The sequence below is a fragment of the Nothoprocta perdicaria genome, unplaced genomic scaffold (genome assembly GCF_003342845.1).
Source record: "Nothoprocta perdicaria isolate Ctin4 unplaced genomic scaffold, notPer1 scaffold_261, whole genome shotgun sequence".
NCBI classification, from domain to species: Eukaryota; Metazoa; Chordata; class Aves; order Tinamiformes; family Tinamidae; genus Nothoprocta; species Nothoprocta perdicaria.
The window spans coordinates 110,664-129,607 of NW_020455490.1; the positions used below are offsets into that span (position 1 = coordinate 110,664).

The 18,944-nt window shown below is 44.1% G+C and overlaps 1 protein-coding gene across 1 annotated transcript in view; it reads right to left on the bottom strand.

Annotated features, from left to right (window-relative positions):
* Positions 1–3,795: 3,795 nt before the first annotated feature.
* Positions 3,796–18,944, bottom strand: part of CDK19 (cyclin dependent kinase 19) — a 109,351-nt gene continuing 94,202 nt past the window's right edge. The window contains exons 7-13 of the mRNA XM_026040697.1: positions 16,766–16,909; positions 16,449–16,518; positions 15,383–15,455; positions 13,130–13,227; positions 11,565–11,643; positions 7,679–7,957; positions 3,796–4,522 (exon numbers count right to left, since the gene is read on the bottom strand). Coding sequence (XP_025896482.1) covers positions 4,391–4,522; positions 7,679–7,957; positions 11,565–11,643; positions 13,130–13,227; positions 15,383–15,455; positions 16,449–16,518; positions 16,766–16,909 — 875 coding nt within the window. The 3' untranslated portion in view covers positions 3,796–4,390. The remainder of the gene's footprint in view (positions 4,523–7,678; positions 7,958–11,564; positions 11,644–13,129; positions 13,228–15,382; positions 15,456–16,448; positions 16,519–16,765; positions 16,910–18,944) is intronic.

Genomic DNA, 18,944 nt, shown 5'->3' on the forward strand with positions numbered 1-18,944 from the left:
TGCCACCCCATGGGCATGGGCACTGCTGAATGTGGCCACCACAGAACTGAAGCGGCGACGTGTTGGGGCAGCACGAGGCGCGTACAGAACCTAATGAAAACTACAAAAACGAAAGATGCGTGCATGAAATTAATAGGAAAAAAACATAACTGAATAGAGACAGGCACACTTCCACAAATAGTAAACATGGGAAAATACAACTAGAACAATTTGAAAAGTATACTACCTTACATATATAAAAAGTTCTTTAAATTGCTGTTAAAAAGGACGTGTTCTGTCCACCTTTTGTGTAATACTTTTTAGTGTCTACACAAGACAAATTTTTTAAAAAATTAAATAGTATTAATTTACTACTAAATATTTAGGAGATAACAGTGCATTAAGGACTTTTTTTCATATAGTAATACACATCGCTCCTGTCCGGCGACTTTTTTTTTTTTAAAGAAGATTACATATGGCCTTATATGTACAATACATTTATTTAATCCTAAAAGAGCTCTTTGCTTAATGGTGTTAAAGTACCATTCCTGAAGATTACGAAGGGGAACTAGGCTTATTATGTTTATATAAAATATGATACATATTGGAACCCTCCCCCCCTCCCCAATACAGTGCCACAGATGCAGTGTGGGACGCATAGCTTCCCCTCGAGGTCTCCTTCACGGTGCCGTTTGTGCTACATAAACTCCTCCAACGYGGACTAGGCTGCTAATCCCATTCCTCACTCATCCCGAGCCAGGAAAAACGGCATTTTGGGGCCCGCTCTCCCGATGGGAAGGAGGAAACTCCGGCTGCAGCGGCGATTGGTCCTCTCGCTACCGGCGTGAAACACTTTGGTGAGGGCAGCAAGGGCTAAGACAAAGTTAGGAACTAACAAAACTGAACAAGAAAAAAAAAAATATATATATATATATATATATATATATATATATGTTTGTGTAAATGATGCGGTCCTGGCTTCCTACACGGCTCCTTTGGCCAGCACCGCTGCCCGCCCCAAGCGCGTGTTAAGGTTCCCGRGAWGGGCAGAGGGTCTCGCAGGCAGAAGGCAGGCAGGCAGCGTGTGCCCAGCGCTCGTCCTGCCACAGCCGCTTCGGATCCCGACAGCTCTCCCGATGGCTCTCCCGCTCCGGTGGCGCCGGGCCCGGCTCGGCCTCCACGCACGCAACGGAGCGGGCTGCAATGGGGGACGGCTGAGGGGCCTCAGCAGCCACCAACATCCTGGGATGGCTGTGGGGCCTCATGAACATCCCTGGATGGCTGCGGGGCCTCACAAATATCCTGGGATGGCTGCAGGGCCTCACCAATACCTTGGGATGGCTGCAGGGCCTCGTGAGCATCCCAGGATGGCTGAGGGACCTCATGATCATCCTGGGACAGTTGAGGGGGCCTCACCAACATCCCGGATGGCTGTAGGGCCTCATGAACATCCCGGGATGGCTGAGGGGCCTCACAAACATCCCAGGATGGCTGTGGGACCCCATGGGACGATCCTGGGACGACTGCAGGGCCTCATGAACCACCAACATCCCGGGATGTCTGCGGGGCCTCACCAACATCCCTGGACAGCTGCGAGGCCTCCCGAACTACTAACATCCCGGGATGGCTGCAGGGCCTCACGAACATCCCGGGACAGCTGAGAGGCCTCACGAACATCCCAGATGGCTGAGGGGCCTCATGAACACCCTGAGACGGCTGTGGGGCCTCCCAAACCACCAACATCCCTCTGGCTTAGCCCAGGCTCCGGGCAGTGGCTCCGGAAGCGCAGCCGCCCACAGCACCGCGCAGCACCGTGGCATTCCACCCGGCACACGTGGACCTGGCGCCGCGGCGGGTCTGCCTCGGGGYGCAGGAGCCCAGCTGGACCCTCGGGCATCACGGCTCCCCGTCACCGCCGGCCACTACCTCAGTCCCGGGGATGGGCTGCGGGCTCCCGAACGGGCAGGACAAACGCTAGGAAACTACGAGGAAGAGAGGAGAGCGCGGGGAGAGGAGGGAAGGGTGAAAAGCACCGGAGGGACAAGCAAAATCACTCTGCCAAAGGTTCCTTTCCAGAAAAGCAAAAGTCAAATCATAAGACATCGAGACACTGGTATCGTATGGCATTGGTCAAGTCTCTATTGGCTGAAAGGTGCTTTCTCCTAACAGTGGTAAGAGGTGGGAAATTCCACCTATGGAAAGAACGTAACCCTGAACTCACTGAAATAGAATAAACAGTAAAAATCTGTGCCTTCAGACAGGCTACCAGGGTATATATAATATGTAGCATCGTGAGGACTACACATGAAAAATACCCCTTGGGAGATAACTTTTCCCTTGACAGAACTGGTGACTTTTCTTTTCCTGCAAATTGCTTTTCATTTTCACCACCTTCCCACCCACCTGATGACAAAAGGAGGTTTCAGCCCCTTCTCCAGGGAAGCTGGGTCTTGTCCAAGCCACTTGACAGCAAACACAGCCACACCAAACCAAGTGCTCACGCAAGGCATGGAAACAACACATTTCTGAGGGGGCGGGAGGGCACGAAAGGTGTTGGGGAGATTAAACCCAGTAGAAAAACATATTTTTTCCTCTTGTCCAGTTGTGATTAAAAGAAAAAAAAAAGGCATTCTCCTCAGAGCAAACAGATCTGCTAATCTTGCCAGGTCTGACCATCATTTCTGTGTGACTGTGCACTGGTATTTGCTGTTTCTTGCACAGACACTGGACAGAAGAGCACATTTGGCAGTGTAAGGGCCTGGCACTTTTACTCTTTACATATAAACCTGTCCTGCTTCACCTTTTCTCTGGATGAGCAATTTTAGAAGAACTAGCTGATGTTACACAGCTAGTAGCTTTCTAAATACATTATTTTTTTCCCCTAGTTTTATGCAACAGGAATCAGCCCTATTTCTAAAGGCTGGAAAAAAAAATGAAGCTGCCCCAAATTACATGTTGTGTCTCTCCAAATAACTGTGGTTGCAGAAGTTGGACAATGATCCTCTGATTATGCTTATGAACTCTGCTTATTTACTGGGGATTTACTGCCAGCTACCCATCCACTTACAGTCTTTAGGCACAATCAAAACATGTTTGCTCTAGGGAAAAAGAAACATTTCAGTGCAATCAAGCGCATCTGGTGTAACTAATCTGGGTTAATCACTGCAATGTGAGGGAAACAGAATATGCATTATAAACATGAAAAAGGAGCAAATGTCCAACATGCCTTTCAAACTACACAATATTTCTTTTTCTTAATTATTCATTCTGACATAAAATGATTAAGTGTATTTGCTTTTGCAAATCTTAGAAGTTCTACCACCTTTATACTTAGGAAACCAACTCAGGGATGTGAGAGAGAAGCTAAATGTATAGACCTCTTAAATGCATTAATCAGCTTAACAGAACAACAAGCCTATCAGCCACACTCCTACCGAGACTTGAGGGCAGTAAATACATTTTCCTGACTATTTTGGTGTCCAGCCTGGGAAGACATTCCATTCTTCTGTTCCAATGGATCCTGAAAGCATCTCCTTTTGATGTGACTGTCATGGTTTCATTTAAAATGACGCTTAAGTTAAAACGAGTCAGCGCACGATCACTGCGATTTCAAGAATTCAATGTGAATGAGCTAAGAAATATCAGCAATCTTTTTGTCTGGTGTTCAGTCCAGTAGCATGAAGCATATTTGTTGCTGCAGACAGAGACTTGGGTTGCTTTTTTTTCTCTCTTTTTTTTTTMTTTTTTTCCTTTTTTTCCCCTTTTCCTTTTTTCTTTTCCTTTTTATTTTTAAGACCTCGCCTGAAAACTAGACTAATAAAAACAGAATAGTAAAATACTCTGGAACAGTAAAATTTGCTGTTCTTGACATCCATGAGCAAAACAGTAATATCCTGTGAAAATAACATAGTGCTTTAAAAAGGTGCAATATACCTGTATAGCTAAACTGGTTTGCCTAGTATAAAACTAACTATATACAAGCTTGAAAGCCTGGGAGTTCAAGATTTTAAAACTTTAAAATCCCATCAAAGAGATTTGAAAAGACAGATTTATGGCAATCACTACAGTATAAGGAAGGTGCACCAGGAATCCTTCAAAATTCCAAAGGTTAAAGAAGTTAAGTGCTGGGTTCAGATCAGAAGGGTTCATCAGAGTAACCACAAGAAAACACATGCAGGGGAAGGGAGGAAGGAAAAACTTCTCCAGAATCTCCTCTATGGCAATAAAGGGACAGAGCCGGGGCAGGGGGCAGGAAAAAAGTCTTCAGTAAGTGAAGTTTTCCTTTAGCAAGGGTAAATTTTCATTCTGCATCACAGTCTGTATTTTTGGTTCTTCTCGTCGATGTGAACTTCATATTGCTGGAGTCTTGTGGCTTGGAGTCCACCCCTTTCCGAGTGCAGTCTGTGAGGCCTCAGTACCTGTGAGYCTGGTGAGACTGGTGGTACTGAGAGCTCTGCTGAGACGACGTGGAGTAGCCCATCGTACTCTGGGACTGAGAAGATCCCTGAATGTTGCTTTGGTAACTCAGGCGTGAGCTGGAGTGCTGGGGAGAGAGAGAGGGGCGTGAGCGAATGAAGAACAGGCCGGGAGCACTACGAACCTCGGGAAACCCTTGAGCTCTCCAAAGCTCGTTGAAATATATCTGCATTTCAATTGTTTCTGAAACTGCAGCCTATCATTATTGTACAGCCCTGTTAAATTAACGCACAGAGAAACAACTGTTAAGCACAAGCACCCTTTTCAAGAAAGGCAGAAATAAAAGTTACAGAGAGCTGATGCATTCTATTGCTGAGAAAGACAGCCATATGACTTCATTAACCTAAAATGGTATCAACCCAACTTCCTACCTGCTGTTTTATCTCCTGGAAGGAAGGTACCCACTTACAGGCAGGCAACATCCCAGCATTCACTTCCCTGGATGCTCTTTTCTTCAGCATCTCAGATGTTGTGAGGGACCCTGACCTCAGCAAGCCAAATTCCAGCATCATCTGCSACCTCCAGCCTGCTTGAACTGCACGGTTGTTACCAAACCCTTCAAGCATCAGCAGTGAACTGCATCAGCATTTCTTCCCTAAAACATTCCACCCATCAGAAATCCCTGTTTGCATGAAGAGCACTTGTACAAGAGGCTCTCTAGCAGGGCAAACTTCACCCCAGTGCACAAGAAAGTCCCAAGAGGCAGAGACTCATTCAGCAAGGAGTTCTGGTCACTGCTTAGTGATGGCTCCATCCAGCTCTGCCCAGGGGACTGCAGCCAACAAGAGTCCTCCAGGAAAAGTGCTAAGCACCTATACTCTGACCAAATACCAAAACTACGAGTTACACAAACCCCAAATCCCATGAAAAAGTTAGATTCCTCAATGGAAACCCTGTGGGGAAAGGGGAAGAGATGCCTCTTCAGTGAGGGCAATACCCAAGTCTCATCCAACAACCGGATCCCAACTAGGAGAGCTGCGCAAGCGTCCCGATAGTCTTCCAGATGGATGATGAACAGTAAAACCCCAGGTATGGGCAGTGTAAAACATTTCAGCTCCTCACGCATTCTTTGCACAGGTTTATAACTTAACAGGTCTGCTGTGTGGCCACTGTACCTCCACATAACATCAGCATTCCCCCTAGGTTGCGTGGTGTGACTCCTTGGGGTGCAAGGGACAGTCTGGGGGACAACAGCTCAAGACACTGGCTTTGGAAGAGACGTCCCTCAGCAGCAAGCATGCTACTAGCAACCACATTACGCTTGGCATGCRTGCCTGGATGACTGAGAGAATGCCCCAAACCTGGCATTTGTCTCAGAATTCTTCAAGCTTTTGCAGCTTTTGCTTATTATGTAGGAACTAGTTCTGGATGAAAAGCATCAGTTTCCAGTGCTAAGCAAGACCACATAGGGAGTGCCTAGTAAAGTTAAGGGATTGCACTGTCACTTGTGGAAGCAGCAAAGACTGGTGTTGGTGTTTGCTGCTGCAAAAATATTTGCAGGAGAGATTTTAGATTAAAGGCTAAATCAAGCCAAAGTTTTGGGATTCTTCTTCCTACTTCTGAATAAGATATAATGGATTAAATTAATGCTGTAAGACTACAAGAACATATTAACTTGCCCACGCTTATTTGAGTTCCACAGAAGGGAATTTGTTTTAACAAAGTCAGACTTGGACAAATTGCAGACATTCCTTTCTGGAACAGGAGTGAGCCTACCAGGATCGAATGGCAGAGAGCCAAACACAAGTGTAAAAATGGATAATCAGATCATACAATTTGGTAGGTGACGTAAAGGGAACACATAGATCATTAACGGCACAGGCATCAAAGGAAACGTCTAGAAGGAAGGAGTCACAGGGGAAAAAAAGAATCTAATTATCTCAAAAGACGAGAATCAGACTGCTAAAAACTTGCAAGGGGGAAGCTTGCCAACAATTCAGAGAGTTTTAAAAGCATCCTATAATGGATATCATCAAGCAGAGCACACCAGTCCCCAAAATATAGACCCAATCAGGCCAGCCATAAATACTACGTAGCCAGACAGCTGCAGGGATCTGTCCAGACCTCAAGCCTGTCTGGAAGTTTTCAAAAAAGAAACCTAGTTGTCTTTACCCTGAAATTGYCCTCAATGTCTCCATGAGCATTTGTAAGTAAGAGTAAAACAGAAAGGGGAGAAAAATGTTTGGCACTGACAAACCAATTGTCTATGGAGGAGATCCGGAGGCCTAAGTCAAAGCAACTCCACAGCTTTTCCTTTTTTTTTTTTTTTTTTTATTGTTTAAGTTAAAAGCAATCCTCTCAAAACACTGAAGCAGATAAAATCCTTATCTTGTAATATCTACTTTTTCTTCTATATTAATAGCAATTCTTGTTCATCCAGTGCTTTATATATACTGTCTAAATCCATTTTTTTTCAGAGGAGAGAAACCATAATTCTAGGAAGGTATGCAAACTCGAAAAGAATTCAGTGATGCTGCTTTTATTTAGGGATTGCGATGAGACGAGCTAGAATAAACTAAAAATCTAACGAAAGGGCCTGATACTAGCTTGGCTCCTGTTTGTCATATATGACTTAACCTTGCCAAGAGCTGGGTATTCTGAACTTGATCCACCACAGCACCTGAACGCATGCAAGGGGTCTACTGACTTCAGTAAGGTATTCTCAAATCACAGAATCACASAGTGGTTGAGGTTGGCAGGGACCTCCAGAGGTCATCCAGTCCAACCCCCTGCTCCAGCAGGGACACCCAGAGCACGGGGCACAGGGCGGCATCCAGGCGGGTTTGGAAGATCTCCAGAGGAGACTCCACAGCCTCCCTGGGCAGCCTGTGCCAGGGCTCTGGCACCCTCACGGGAAAGAAGTTCTTCCTCACCTGGGGATGGAACTGCCTGGGTTTCAGCTTATACCCATTACCCTTCAGTCCTATCACTGGACACCCATGAGAAGAGCTTGGCCCCTTCCTCCCTACATTCTCCCCTCAGATATTTGATATATGGTACGAGCTGAGCGTATGGTTAAGTGCTTTGCTGGAATGGGCCAGTCCTCAATAGGGCACTGGTGCTCTCCTGAAAATCACCGACTGCAGTACCCTTTCCCCTTCTAGTRCCGTGATAGGCTTTAAACCCACAATTTTATCTAGTGTATCAGAGCCTGCAATGAAAAGTCATTACCAGGTGTGCTTGGAGCGGGGCAGGGCCCCGTTGGCCGCACGGGAGCACTTACCTGATACTCCGAGGGCAGGACAGGCCCGCCCGAGTTGGCGCCTGACGGCCCCATGCGCGGCTTCTTGGTGGGAGGCACCTGGTTGAGGCTGGAGTCCTGGCTGTGCTGGAGCCCCGCGGCGGCGGCGGCGGCTCCCCCGGCCGCGGCACCGGCGCCGCCGGCCGTGCCGTTGGTCTGGCTGCTGCTCTGCTGCGGCGGCGGCTGCGGCGGCGGCGGTGCCGCCTGCGCCGGCGGCTGCGGCGCCGCCTGCGCCCCGTGCTGGTTCTGCTGCTGCTGGTTCTAGGAGAGAGGCACGCGGGGCAGCGCGGCTGAGCGGGGCGCTCCGCGTGCCGCCCGCTCCCGCCGCGGCCGGGGCTGCCTCCGCTCTGCAGCCCGCAYGTGCCGCACGCTGAGGGAATTGGAGGAGTGGGCAGCAGAGCGAGGCCACGGGAAGTGGGTGTTCTCGTTACCTTTGGCATTACCTTTGCTTAACTCTCTTGTGCTTTCAGCACTTGGGAAAGAGAGGCATAGAGGGAATACAGTTGAGCGGGGTGTGCTAGGTATGGGGTCAGAAAACGCAACTGAAATAGCAGAAAAGTGAACATTACCCAGAGATAAGTAAGGAGAAGGAACAAAGGAGGATGGAAGAATCCAGCAACAGAAAGAAAAATTAAGTCACAGAAAACTGAGATGACACAGGGGCCTGGCAGCGAGAGAGACAAAGCTGCCACAAAAGGGAGAAAAAAAGTTAAGGAAGGGAACACAAAAGCAAAAGTCACTGTATTGTTCTGGCTCTAGGTGGTTATGGACTGGAAGGATGGCCAGGAGACTGGAGGGAAGGTTGGAAAACCAGGAGAGCACAACCATGATCTCCTTGGGAGACACCAACAAGGAATCACCGTTCATTTCCCTGCTTTCAAGCAGGGCTTCTCCAACAGACAACTGAGGCAAGGAAGAGAATTGCAAAAAAAGCAATTTCTCTCCAAATATGAGATATGTGGCTTGTTGACCACGAAAACAAAAAACAAAAAACCCCTATCATATTCATGATGAGTTAAAAAGCCCTGCATTTAATAAAACCCCTAAAATAYCCGGACTGTGGAGTATTTCGGGATAGTCTTTTTTTCTTTTCCCCTAGAATGCCTGCTTATGCAATTACCAAAGCATGACAGACTTGTATAAAAATCTCACATTATTAATTTCTCAGAAATCACAGCAACCCATCGCCACAAGGAGAAACTTTCTGACACCCTCGATAATCAGTGGCCACTTAGTTACCTCAGATAAATGACATGAAAATCTGCTGTGATGGCATTTGTCACAACAGTTTCCCAAGACACATTCCGATGAAATTTGCAATGACATGTTCATTTACGATCACACAGAACCACTGCATCTTCAGGGGTTTAGGAGTGGCTTGTACTTCCACCAAATGTTTAGCAAAACCACTATTACATCCTACTGCCTAAARTCCTCAAATCCCATGCCAGTCAGATTCTATTTCCACATAGATTTTGACAAGCTAGCTTGATTAACTTTTAAAATTAAATTTCACCTTCCTTTAAGAAGCAATTTATCTTTTTTAGCAATGGTTTGAACTTCACTTATATAAACAGGTTTCAGTAACTAAGCCTGCATTTGCGCTCACACTCCGYGATTTCTATTTCCGTAGGGGTGCTTGGATGGAAGAGAGGGCTAAAACTGTGAGAGCTGAAAACCTGCAACTTCATTACATGTAAACAAACATGGCAAGAACTAACATAATTATGAATAACAGCTTGTCTTAGATCCTACGGTTTCTAACTCTGGACATTAACACACAATTTACCTGACTAGCTGAGATTGCTTTTCCATGCAGCTACTGCTCTTACTGCCTTGGTAGAGACCGAGATCTACTCTGTGCTAGATTCTGGTTGAGGCCCAGCTGTTCTGGCAAATGATCTTAGTGCAGAAAAGAGCTCATGCCAGCAAAAACATGCTCTGGTCAGCCTAGTTCATGGTGGTTCCTAGATGAAATAAACTTGGTTTAGGTCTAGAGTTAGCAATACACTACCACGTCTCAGGGAGACCCACGTTACTAGAATGAAAATCCAGTCTTAGTTAGCAGAAATGAATCTAACAGAACTTACTTAACAGAACTGTAATGAGAAAGGAATCTTTTCATTTTATTTTATGGATTTGTTTTATGCATTTAACCCTCCTGACTGGTGATTACACATTCTGAGCTTGCTTATGTGAAAGGTTATTCAAAGATGCAAGTTCCACATAAATAAGCACAGAGCAGCCCTGTAGGTTTCCAGAGCTAAACAGATATTTATGGTTTGAAAACAAATCAGAAAGTAACACCATTAAAAAAGAAAATTCTTTCACTCGGAACACCAGCATAAAGAAATGAAACGTGGCACAGGTCCCATTTTGGAACACGCTTTGCCTTCATATATTCTGCACTGTGAGAACAGATCCAATGAGTAATACGTGACTTAAATTAACTACACGGTCTGAAAAAGGTTTCATTTGCAGTGTGCRTAAATACGTGACAGTCCCCAGCAATCACAAAGACCACTTATACAATGGCTGTTTTGTATATAAACATTCCATTGTTTTTCCCCCAAAGGTCCCATGCAAAAACCAGATATTTACTTCTAAATGCACTAACTTAACAAAAGCCAAAGTCATTTTAATTCATAAGGTTTGTTCTTGTTTTTTAAAGCTGTGAGAGTTAGAGCAAAGCTAGTATCTAAATTACAATCAAAGCAGTATCATGACTTTCATTGCAACTTCGTTTAGATCTTTGTTTCCTCTTTTTGAAAAACTATCTGAACAACAACAACAAAAAACCACAAAAGCCAAAACCCCCCACTTGACATTGTCAAGTCCTATTTGTCCTCAGTACTTTGTCCTATTACTATTTGTTCTCRGTACAACAGAATCTATAATATCTGTCCAGAGAACAAAATTTACTGGCTGAAATGTATTGACAGGCATGCTTTTAGAAACAGCTCTGCTAGGTTCTTGCCATGCTTCAAGTATCTGAACCAGAAGATACACATAGGCAGCAGGCTCCCCTCTCAGGCAGCCCTCAGCTCATTACAAAAAAGGCTTCTTCAATTTTACCTTGGTATTCATTCTTATTGGTGCCTCACTGTAGACTTTTAAGTGAAAATAACTAGATTTCTAATGCACTAGAGCTGTACTATCCAGCCTTCACGCCATGAGGGGACATTCACCCTGGCTATGTAGCACACCTCAGCAAATCAAGCATGTCCCAAATACACCAAAATTTAGCATGAATGGAGACAGGTTCTTGCCCGCATCTGAGAGGTCGTGGGAAAGAGGGTATTCAGAGCAGACYGCTGCTCTCAGAAGAACTCATGGTCCTTACTACTTCTTTGTCTGAAGGCCCTTCTGCACGATCAGGACTACGTGCAGATGGATGAAAGGTTCTGATGCAGTGCCAGAAGCAGGCTAGCACTATTCATTTCAGACCTTGACAACCATCTCCCTTCAAATGCTTGGACGCATGCCAATCATACAATGGAAATACTATTCTTTTCATGTGAGCGTGATGGATTTTCATCATGCAGAGCAGGAGGAGACAGAGGCCAGGGCCTCTTTAGGTCCTCYCAGAATGATGGCAGCTGCTCAGAACGAAAGCAGGCTACTGCTGACCAAACAACTCATCCAGTTCATTCCCCACAAGTCAGGACTAACTCTGCTGGACTGAGACACCTCCAAAGTCATGTGATATTTTTCATTTGCTGTGAAGCAGTTTTGAGACAGCCTTGCCTGGAAAAAATATSATTTTGGTTAACCATTCACATTGTATCAGTTTTCATGTGGGCGCATCATGACTCTTCCTTGTTGCATATGTGAAAGAAAAGAAAAGAAAAAAGAAGTTTTATTATACCTTATCCCCTTTCTCTTCAGGTTCATCTTCATTGAGGAACTCTCGTTTAGGATAAGGAATCTGGCAGCCAGCAAATACACTGAAATACAGCAAWCAGTAAACACTCAGCAAATATGTATATAAAATATCTTTGCTTAATGTTCTATTAAAAAAATCTGAAATCTAACACAATTTAATTTTCGTATTTTTTGAGTCCTGTTTCCATAAGCAAATGGCACTGTAAACACCCAAGAGAGCAGCACACATGAGCAATTAGATGGTGACCACAGTATCAGATCCTTTCTGCGCTGGCAAGATGCCCTCATTTAGAAATCACAGCACAGCTGAATGCCTGAATGCCAGAGAGACCACTTGTTGATTCTGATGACAAAATGAATAAATACAGTGTCACAGCAGCCAGAGGCTGCACAGCACCTAGCTAGAGCAGGCATGGCTCACTGAATAAAGGGCTTGAAATACGGAAAAATAAGGTCTTATGAGTCCCTCTGACTTGCAATGGGCTTTAAATGTATTTGCCAAGCACTGCTACAGAGCTACTATCAATTAGTAACAAGGCCTTGCTCTCTCAGGTCTTGTTTAGGAAAAAAACAAAGACAGCTTTTAAACTGAGTTAGCTAATAGGATTTGGAGCATCCCTTGATATTTACAGCAGATACTTCATCATAATGTTATCTTGTAATCCAGGAATGAGCTGCAGTGCTACATAGGATAGCATCAGATATAATATTAAATAGAAAATCACAGGTGGATATTTAGCCACAATCAACTGCAACAATTCTGGACATTGACAGATATCTAAGATTTCATTTACAATACAGCACAATCAACATACTTTGATTTTTAAAGTGCCTAACCTAGGTATCAAGTAGTATCACAGAATCACAGAATCACAGAATCACAGAATGGTCGAGGTTGGAAGGGACCTCTAGAGATCATCCAGTCCAACCCCCTGCTCCAGCAGGGACACCCAGAGCACGGGACACAGGGCGGCATCCAGGCGGGTTGGGAAGATCTCCAGAGAAGGAGACTCCACAGCCTCCCTGGGCAGCCTGTGCCAGGGCTCTGGCACCCTCTCAGGAAAGAAGTTCTTCACATGGAGATGGAAATTCCTGCATTTCAACTTGTACCCATTGCCCCTTGTCCTGTCACTGAGGGCCAGTGATAGGTCAGTGAGGGCCACCAGAAGAGGAGGACATGTATGGGAATGAGCTGTGGATCAGAGAAGAGTCCTAGTTCTGGGAGAGTCCCAGTGCAACTGGTCTAGGGCTGTGTGAAGTTATGCAAGTGCACAGAAGAGGTTCAGATTTATACTCTGAACACTGCAATGGCACTGACACCTCAGTTGGTAACAGGTTCAGAACTGCAGTCCTACCGATACGGGACCATTCAGCTYCAGCACCAGCAGATACAGACTCTTCGAAGCTGCACAAGCAGTTTCTACCGTGTGTGCCCAAACTGCGGCCACTAGGAGCTATCTCAAATTTTCAGCTGTTTCCTCATGATCAGAGATTAGCATTTCGCAGAGAGAAGATATTCCTGCAGAGCACAGTAGAGGGAATACATACTCTGATGTAGGCAGAGGATCCTCTTGAAAGTAGGGGTCCTGCAAAGCCTGCTCTGAGGTAATTCTCTTCGTAGGGTCCATAGTAAGAAGTTTCTGAAGCTGCAAAGTGTAACATTAGAGCAGTAAAAAGCTTGACAGACTATCACTTTTAAAACTTATGACTTGTAGTACATCTTAGATCACGGACTGTTAAATCATTTGTGGCTTGTCCACACAAGCATACATCAGCATTTCATTATCAGTAAATGTCCCAAGCAACRGAACACACATCCATCCATGAAGGACTTATCACATAAAAAAATACAATTAAGTATCTAGCAGTTTTAAGTGTTAAGGCTGAACTGCTGTGCTATAGCGGTGCTAAATTCAACTATTAAAAGATCATAAAGCATCACTTCTAAATAATGGTCTTTGGTTTTAGAACCTTTATAACTTTTATACTGTTCCTTACTGCTGATATAACGGGAAAAGAGCATCATCACAGAAGGCTCTGAATACAACCAGGCCTCTACATATCACATTAGAAATGAAAACAATAAATCTTCCTCTCTCCCCTAGGAAACACCTCAGGGCCAGTGCGCTCTGTCACTCACACAGGCCAAAATCCCACTCTAATTGGCACTGACATGAGAAAGAGAAGAAGCAGTCCCTTCCTCGCAACCTCTCCTCCTTACTAGAAGGAAAACAATACTGACTTTGCTAGCTGGAAGGCTACTGAGTGCACCAGACCTAAAAATGAAGTCAATAATATATCAGTAGTACAAAACAGAAATTATATTGATTACCCATTCACCACCATTTTTTTTTTTCAAATCACAACTCTTCCTACCATTAACTTTATTAGCTTGTGGCACCGTTACATGATTCAAAATACCCCTCCTTCACTCTTTCACAGTGACTGCAGCGACAAACGCTCTTATGCRGCCAGTCCTGCTCTTTGGTACTGCATGTGGTCATGGGCAGAAGAGCAGGAGCTTCTCTCTCTCCTAATAATCTCTTTCCATCCCAAAGAATACAATGAGTTTGCCCATTCCAGGTGATGCCACAAAATATCCTTCTAAAACGGATATTGTGTGCACCTTGGGGGATGACCTTCTCCAGACAGACACAGACCAGTTCTGTAGCTTCTGCTGCCTCCAGGAAAGTGAGCAACCAAYCAAAAAGTCTGGACATGTTTTCCTTTCAGGGAAAGAGTCACTGTCACAATGGGGAAAGCTTGTGAGACTGGTGTCTATGACCAGACTCTCACACTCCTTGGAAGCTCTCCAGTTCAAGATTACGACTGTCAGGCTCTACCGGCCTGACAYGACGGCTATAAATATAATGTCTGTAGCTATTCACGGGCAGCAAGAGCAGATGCCTCTCTTYCTGGATGGAAAGACTTCCTGGCTTTCATGCAGACGTTAACGTTCTGCATCAGTTTGAAGAGTGGCGCGATACGCTCCTCCTTGTCAAGAGTCACTTGCTCTCCTATGTGGTACCATATTCACCTATTCTCTATCTGTTAGACTTGCTGAACACATCAGCTCCAAATCTCAATCAACCAAGATTACAAAGGAGATCACAGAATCATTGAATTCTTAAGGTTGGAAGGGACCTCTAGAGGTCACCTAGTCCAACCTGCTGCACAYGCAGGGTCAGCTACAGCACGTGGCACGGGGCTGCGTCCAAGCGGGTTTGGAAGATCTCCTCAGAGCTCATCTTACAAAAACAAAGCGCAAAAAACAACCTAACTGTCTCAGATACACACAAGAGGCTTCAAGTCTTCTTCAGAGTCAACAATACTCCCAGCCTCCAAGACAGGTGCTYTTCTGATCCTTTGATATGGGAGAGCAATGTACATCTTTCCTTCAAGCTTTGCTCTTTTCTGTGGATCTTTCACAAGGCATGTACTGTTTTGCCTACGTGTACATTTATCTGCCTTTCTTCCCCTTTTGTCCCACATAAGTCTCTAGCTCTTGGGATTCAGAAGGCAAGAGGAACCAGGGGATACATAACACTGTTTTATTTGTACAGCAAGCCTAGGAGTGGGACTGGGAACACAAATGCCCTGCAGATTTATTTAGAAAAGTAATTCAGATCTGGAGTGGCAGCAGGTTAAGCACACCCTGAACATGAACGTACAGACATTTCAAACGGCCTCATTAGTGAGAAACAGATTTCTTTCATAGCGGTGTTCATTAGAATAAGCATAAGATGTAACCAGAAACACATTTCACTCCTAGTGTCACAGTGATATTCAAATTGTACCTACCAAAAGAAAAACTTTGCTGTCAGGCTTGACTTTGTGTTTCTCCATGTATTTTATGAGGCTACTATTGGCATACCTGAAAAATATTGTTGACAAGGACATTTCAGAAAGAAAGCAGCGTTAACATTCAGAACTCCACCAAGTCATCACTGAAACACTTCCCAGCCTTTAACAAATAAAATGTGAACAGAATTGCCATCAGAAATCCAGCAGTTGACACTCCAAGCCTGTCTTTCAGTAACAATGGTAGCAGTACCAGCAGGAAAATCCGCTGGCTGTAGATTGTTTCTATGGAACATGCAACGTTCTCAGGTACCTACAGCCACACAGTCAATATAGCTGTAGAGGTTGAAAACACCCAGAATATGTTACGACCTGGGTCTTGCCTTTAATCTATCAATCCAGAGGTTAACTACGGCTGCTTCAAAGAGAAAGAAACTTCAGGTACAGAACAGTTTCTTATCTTGTTTAACTCCGCATAATGAAACCGTAAGAGAGCCAGACACAGAATCCAAAGCTCCAGAATCCCATTCCTCTTCCTTAAAACATGAACGAATCTGTGTTGCTCCTTATGCCTTCTGAACTTTCAGTATCACCTGACTAATTTAGACAAAGCACTTGGCAACATAAAAGCAGGAAATTCTCAGATCCCAGATGGACTTTGCATCCCTATCTGTTGCACACATTATCTTCCACAGCAGCTTATGACCGCCACATTACTGGCTCTGGTCTCTGCTGCTCTAAGGGATGAGGGAGATTCTTCCCTATTCCTTCTCACACAAAATGAATGAAGTTATCTTGAATAAGTTGTTTAAACAACCCCATTGCATTTAGCCTGTCACAGACTAAATGGTACTCCCAAAAGGTCATCCCTTCTACAGAACTGAGGCCACCCAGCTGATGCTTTTAAGAATTTAGGGATGCCCTTCAAGCAAAACAGCCAATTTAAAACAGGAGAGCTGTCACAGTCCTACAACAGAAACAACTGCAAAAAGAAAAGTTCAAAGACAGCAGAAGCTGATTTCTGCACATGGGCTAGATTCACTGAACTTTTCTATCATCCACTTACGTTGTTCTTCTAAAATCTTTTTGAAGAGTCGGATATTCCGGCATCTTTCTTATGTCTTCCCAGTCTTTATCTTCGTGGAGAGGAGGAAAAGAAAAAAAGGAGAGAAGCATTTCAAATACTTAAAGGAGAGATTAAGTAACATGTGAGAATCAACAGCTACAGGAGTTGCTTGAGTTCTTATGTTTGCTGGTATTATTGCCCCATAATTGTCAACACTTCCAAATACATCACACTGACAGCTTTTGCCTACCTGTAAAAACAACTCAGCGCCCCTTTTGGAACAAGATTCAGTTTGCCCTTTAATGAAAATAAATTACCTGCAGGGAATCCCATTACACTGAAAATGCGATCTAGCTGATCATGATGAAAAGGATTACTCGTTTTGATGTCCTCCTGACGACAGTGGAATATAGGTTCCGAAGTCAACAGTTCAGCAAATATGCAGCCAATTGCCCAAATATCTAGGAGAGAAGCAGGATCATTCATGCAAATTCACTGCATTTCATCACTTTGCTTTTTGCTTTTGTACAATTCCTGAACAATCCGCACAACTACATACAGTATTTGAAAAAATAATACATAACATAACAAAAAAAGAGAAAAAAATGTAAATTTAGATTTTACAGGCAAAAATCACAGTTTCCACATTCTGTTTCAAACTGTAAACTGGCAGTCCAGCACTTAACGTATTCACAGTCATGGCAGAAACCCACACAGTATTTGCTAACAACATAGCCTCAAGGGCATTCAACTGACTTTCATAACCAGAACTTTAATATCCCCAAAGGATACATTCAAATAAAAATTCTATCACACACTTTAGAACAATTCCAAACAGACAATTGATAAGCAAACACATACTAATAAGAAAGAGGCTAATGGCTGAAGAGTTATTTGTCTAGACAAATAGTACAAACTAGATTAAAACAGAAAAACAAGACCCTAATTTTAATTGAGAGTAGAAAACTGATTACCAAATTAAGGAAAAAAATGCTACTTGACAGCTAACTCCCACTGGAGCCATATTAGAACTACCTCATCTACATCTCACACATATGCACAAAACAGCAGCATGATATACTGCTGTTYTCATGTTAGGAAACAGCAGCCTTCATTGCATAAACTTTTCATTAACATGCTTTTCAAAACTAAATATATGATATACAAGAACAACTGTCTCATTTACTGTAAAAGAAATTCTAGATCACATATAATTGTTCTAGCTGCTATTATACCACGAGTCCTGGTGTTTTTTAAGACTCCAATTCTTTATTTTGTATCTTAGAACAAAAGTAGGAATTTGTCAGTGAGGAAAAGATTACTGGCAGGAAAAAAAGASACAGAAGAAGATCTGTTACACTGACAAATAAAAGGTGTCTAGGATACAACTCTGGAAAAAGATGTCAAGATTAGACAAATAATGAACACATTATTGAATACAAGAGTGGAGAAGCTTTGTTTGATAGTTGAGGATAGACTAGATGACTCTGGGGAGACCTTTTGAACTGCACTGAATTTAATAGYGTGTCCAGAGAAAGCAGTCTCTCTTACTTTAAAGATAGAATAGGTAGAGAACTAACCAGCTGGAGTTGGGTTTTTAGTTCAAAGTGAACCGAATACCACCCCCTTATACTTCTAGTCTCTGCAGGCAACGGCAGAGACTCGAATCCCCCCAGCTCTCACGGGAGCTGTCTGGAGCTCCTGCCTAGCACGCACCAGCCTGCTCCCTGCAGAACCCAGCACTGCTCCTCACAAGAATCACAGAAGGGGAGATGCAAAAGGAGCCCTCTCCTCTTGCCAAACCAGGCCCTCTCTTTGCCAAACCAGGTCTGTTCCGTTTTCACTATGTTACACATGTGGGGTTTTCTGGGGAGTCTCCCCATTGATAAGCCTTTCCCCCATCCTCCTTTACAGGAAAGTSTGATAACATCTCATCAGACTTCGCCATCTCTACAGAGTATAACTTGCAATAGGCATTACAAAACTTTCCCAGGTTTTTATCTTGCTTTGATTTTCTCATTAGTGTCATCTGCATGAGAAGAAGATCTTTAGCTCTGGAGATTTTATCAGCTCGAGGAGCTAAAGCAGCCTATTAATTACAGTTCCTACCTGGGTAGTAGACACGAATTATCTACAAGAGTACAGAAATCATCTATTACCTGAAGAATTGCGTCCTAATGGAAAACTACTTCTTTGTTAAATTTCCTGCCAAATAGATAAGCTTTACCTAGAGGCCAGGGGCTGTAGCCCCCCATTCCTGTGGCCTTCAGCAGACCTATGCCCAGGACATAGGGAGGGAGCAGCTGGGCCACGGCACATTCTCCTGTTCATTACTGCTGCATCCTGACTGATCTTTTCCATCTGAAGGCAAAAAAAAAAAAAAAAGCAGTAATCTTGTTGACAGCAAAGTTAAACTGGGAAGTCTCCCTTTGAACCTCTGGTGCTTCATGAGCTGAATGGTGCAAGAGAAGGACCGCTGGGGCGATGAATTCCCAT